This window comes from Mus pahari, chromosome 16 (genome assembly GCF_900095145.1).
Source record: "Mus pahari chromosome 16, PAHARI_EIJ_v1.1, whole genome shotgun sequence".
Taxonomy (NCBI): domain Eukaryota; kingdom Metazoa; phylum Chordata; class Mammalia; order Rodentia; family Muridae; genus Mus; species Mus pahari.
The window spans coordinates 38,137,829-38,142,633 of NC_034605.1; the positions used below are offsets into that span (position 1 = coordinate 38,137,829).

Consider the following 4,805-nt stretch of genomic DNA (forward strand, 5'->3'; position numbering starts at 1 on the left):
GTGAGAGGGAAGGTGGCTGAGAAAACTGTCCCAGTGTCTCAGCTGTGGCTTCAAGAAAGGGTAAGTGTCCTGGGCAGTCTGGAAGTGACAAGTGAGGCCAGAGGCCGAATTCCTGAGACACTGTGCTGGGTACAAGGGCATTGTCCTCTGAATATGTCTGAAAGTCTTGCCATAGTTTTTAGTATGTTTTCAAAACTGGTATAGGTTTTACTTTAATAAAATTCAGTGTGGGAAAGAGTGATGGTGAGGGTGGGTATCTATAAAGATACTGGAGACGTAAAAGTATGTAAAATGATGTGACTGTTTCCTGCAAGGCAGAGGATGAGAAGTCATTCCTGAGAATCACAGTCAAGGAGACACAGCAGCCAAGGTGACTGGTTAGAGCCAGGGAGGCAATGGATCCATTTTGATTCTCCTGCTTATCAGCTGTAAGAACCTACCTAGTCACTTCTTAACCTACTGAGCTATTTTGCTCAATAAGGGTGACAGGGTCCTCTCTGCAGGAAGGGCGGAAACTCTACAGTTGCATGAGTGAAAGTAATTACACAGAAGTGACTTAGGGCAAACCCACAAACTTCTCAAGATGAAATGCTGGTGTATCAGTTGGAAGGCGCATGAGCAAATCTTTACGAGATTCTTAACATTTCAAATTAGCACAGAGTCCGGCACGGAAGATGACAACCTTGATTCTCCAGTTCATCTCCAAGCATCTGATAAGTGCCCTTTATCAAGGAGGAGGGTTCAAGTGATTATTAATGCAGTTCAAAGAGAAATTTAAAATTGCCCAGTGAAACGGCACATCCAAACAGAGCTATTAATGCTTTGCTGGAGATGAATTCCCTCTCCTCTCCTCTCCTTCCTCTCTTTTCCTCTTCCCTTATCTTCCTCTCTTCCCCTACCTCTTCTTTTACAATTTTCTACTCCTCTCCCAGCTTCTTGTACAAAGCTAGGGTCCACAAACCCAGGAAAGCTCAGAAGGCAGCGACATGAAGACACTCTGGGGAGGATTCTGCTCCCTTAGGCCTCAGTGTATCTCCTACTAATGCTTCTTCACTGAGACTGACTTAACTGATTCATCTTCCAGTCACAGCAAGACTTCATTGCCTTCCAGACATGTAGAACCTACTGGAAACTCACAGGTTGTCAACAACACCCAAATGAAGCCAAATTGCTCTAATATTCTTTCACAAAAATAGAAATAATGCTGAAATTCTACAGTTGCACAAGTGAAAGAAATAGAAGAAAAATGTGTCCAGTTCCCGGGCAGGAGCATCACCTGGGAGGTTATGGCATTCTTTTTGGTGGGCCGATTGAACGTGATCTTTGTGATGCCATCTTCAGAAGTTACCAGGATGTCTTTGGACTCCTGGGCTTTCTCATCAGCTCCACGCTTTCCCTGGCTTGGGACTTCAGATGGGGAACTCAAACTGAACACGAGATCCACATAGTTCTGCCTGGCAGTTTCCTGAGGAGTAGATGACAAAGTCCTTCAGCCTTCATAGTAAGCAATTAGAGATGCACACTGTGCAATAAAACCCACTATGCAANGAAGANCAGGGGCTCTGANTCAATAAAGGAANGTCATGNGTGCAGTAGTNATGGNGGAGGTGACGTCCCATNTGTGTGATTCCAGCCANGNGAGCAGAGGCAGGAGGATTGTTGAGTTCAAGGCTAATTTAGGCTACAATAGTGAGGGGAAAAAAAGAATCAAAAAATTTCAAGCTCATTGATGAGATTTGGTGGAAACAATAAAAAGCTACTAGTGACTTTAAGTTAATAATGAATGGTCTAGTTATAACGGTAGACAAACTTACCTTGGGCAGGCTGCCCAGGGCATTCCATGCGTCCCACTTGGCTTTGTTGACAAAGTCAAACACACCAGGCTTAGGCATATTACAGGGTCCCTCTGTGGCCTGTAGAGAGCACAGGGGTGATTAATATGCAATATGCAAGAGAAAGCCTTTGAGAGAGTGACTCTAAAAACCCTAAGGTTCAACAATTTGGAATTTGTGATCACAGCTTTCATAGGAAGTAAAAGTACTGACAGTTTTCAAACGTCAGGAGACATTTGGAAGTCTGCACTGTGTCTTGAACTCTATGGGGACAGAACTAAAAATGTAGTGGTAAAATGTTAACTGCTCAACAGGGACAGGGCTGTAGCTGCTGCAGGTAGGGATGGAATCTTACAGTTCCTGGTCCTCAGGAAGTTCATCTGAGGAGATAAAAGGAAAATTAATTTTATTAGAGGGTAGTTGGGGTGAATAAAACACCTCACTCAACTACTTTTCAGAAATAATTTTTAAAAATTTAAATTTAATTTTTTTTTTGAGACAGGGTTTCTCTGTGTAGTCCTGGCTGTCCTGAAACTGGTTGAAACTGGTTATAGACCTGGCAGACCTGAACTCACAGAGTTCCACCTGCCTCTGGCTCTGGATATCTGGGATTAAACGTGTAGGCCACCAAGGCCTGGCTTAGATTTTGTAACAGAGTTAGTTAACAGAGGACAAAGGAGGCCTTAGAGACCACAGGAGCTGGAGGCTCTGACTTCACACAAAGTTGCCCCAGAAGGGATGACCTGGGATTTCACACAAAGTTGCCCTAGAAGGGATGACCTGGGATTTCACACAAAGTTGCCCTAGAAAGGATGACCTGGGATTTCACAGTGAACCAAGGACACAGTCGGGTTGGTCTTGTCTTTCCCTTCCAACTGGCTGGAAAGTGCAGGGGTGGGGAGGGTGTCCTCATGATCACCTCAGTTCAGTGATCCACCAGAAAGGGTCATGGTAGCCCTGCAAGCTGTGGTCTTCACGGCTCCAGTTAAACTAAATAAGCCCAGGTCAAAAGCTTCCGGGTTAGAGATCAGAGGACGAGCCAGTGTGTCTTCTATTGACCTCTCCCCAGGAGCTCCTAGATTGATCAGTACACGGCGGTAAAGCCCAGACGCTTGCCAACAAAGAAGCTCTTTCTGGGTTCAGTGTCCAGTTTCTGCCAGGACTCAAACATGCAGACAACTTTGCCTACCCTGGCCTGAAAATCCACAGCGAGACTCTCCTTGCTTACAAAGGTACAGAGCAAGCAGGGCAGGTCACGGCTGAGAGAATACCTCCCAGCTGCTGAGGGCAAAGACTTTGGGGGCGAGTAAAGTTCTTGACTGTACACACTCGTGACAGATACCCATGCCAGTCACCTATTAGAAAATTAAATGACAATAAAGGAGTTCAGGGTAGCAGATACACCAGGAACATCTCTAACATTACACTTTTCTCGCTATTATAACAGTTTCCAAACAGTCACAAAAAGAGATGAGTTACAACAGGCAATTAATCCAATTGAAACTTACTAAAATTGATACCATGTACTTTACTTTTCTTCTGTGCTTATGGCAAGAAATCTAAAACATCCCACACACCACTGTATTTCAGCTTAGAATACTTACTATGCATTTTTTTTAAAAGCACAAACACTTTATGATGCCGCCAATGGCACCATTGACGATGACCTCCATACTGCTCTTGTTTAGCAACTAAATGATAGTTGCTAAAACTCAGTCCATATTCAACTTTCTCCAGCTGTTCCAAAATATCTTCTCTGTGGATTTATTCTAATCAGAGGGGAATTGAGCAACGGACCAAACATCTGACTGCTAAATCTTTTACATTTATTTAGGAGAGATACCCAGGGTTACGCTGTGCTTTAACAGTATTATACGCACCTCAAAATTGGGTCAGTCATGCAATCCAAACATTCAAGCTGCATGTTAGGAGCTCAAAAAATTATGTTTTTATATGAACATTTTGCCTGTATGTGTGTGTATGTATGTATATATGTGTGTATGTATACCAGGGGCATGTCTTGTGACCACAGAGGTCTGAAACTAGAGTTAGAGACAGCTGTGGGTTGTGAGTGCTGAGAATCAAACCTGGATCCTCTTAGAGGAGCAGTAAGTGCTCTTACTGCTGAGCTGTCTCTCCAGCCCACACAATTATTATTATTTTTTAAACCAATGTCAGATCTCAGGTGTAGATTGCTTATGTAGTGCATAGTCTTAGCTGTACTTCGTTGCCTGGGTCCTCCATCTCAAGTTTCACTTGGTTCATTGCATTTTCAAAGTCCTGCTGACTGACTCTCAGTATTGATCTGCCCAGGGTCACCTGAAGACCTGCAGAGACCACAAACACTGGTTTCTATTTGTTCCTTGCCCTTCATTTCTGCAGCAGGATTGCTAATTTGTCCCAAACCCTACAGAGCAAAATACTATAGTAATATTTTCTCTCTGCTGTCCCAACAATCTAGCTTCAAATGATTACTGAATAAAATCTGTCTACAGATTACAGATTTTTTTCCTCTACATTTTATTTGAATTTGACAAGGGTCATTCCAAGGAGAAAAGAAAGGACGTTGTAAAATGTCCTGTAAAGGCTCATTTAAAGCAAATTTATTTCAATGGAGTGTAGGTTTAGATTTTTGAGTTACCTCTCTCAACTAGGCCAACCGATTGCTTGAAACCTATGCTGGTGATAAGGGATTACACATCTCGGCGCTCTGCTAACTAGCAATTGGTGTTTGGACAAAGTGTCACCTTGGCCAAGGCACTGTCTCCCCTAGGAAGTCGCCTGCAAGCCTGAGTGCTTTGGTGACATGAGTTCGCTGCTGGTCCAGGCTTGCTGGGCGGCCTGAGCACGCCCATTCTTTTTTTTAATTTTATTTTATTTTATTTTTTATTATTTTCTTTATTTACATTTCAAATGCTATCCCAAAAGTTTCCTATACCCCTCCCCCCACCTCTGCTCCCCTACCCACCCACT

The 4,805-nt window shown here is 43.4% G+C and overlaps 1 protein-coding gene across 2 annotated transcripts in view; it reads right to left on the reverse strand.

The window, feature by feature from the left end:
- Window positions 1–4,805, reverse strand: part of LOC110333969 (enoyl-CoA delta isomerase 3, peroxisomal) — an 18,020-nt gene that overhangs the window by 12,107 nt on the left and 1,108 nt on the right. Inside the window, exons 1-3 of one of the 2 annotated variants that reach the window (XM_029547496.1) lie at window positions 3,713–3,932; window positions 1,815–1,913; window positions 1,277–1,465 (exon numbers count right to left, since the gene is read on the reverse strand). In XM_029547496.1, coding sequence (XP_029403356.1) covers window positions 1,277–1,465; window positions 1,815–1,892 — 267 coding nt within the window. In that variant the 5' untranslated portion in view covers window positions 1,893–1,913; window positions 3,713–3,932. Of the gene's footprint in view, window positions 1–1,276; window positions 1,466–1,814; window positions 1,914–3,712; window positions 3,933–4,805 lie in introns of those variants that run through there. The other variant, XM_021215779.2, reaches the window with a different exon arrangement.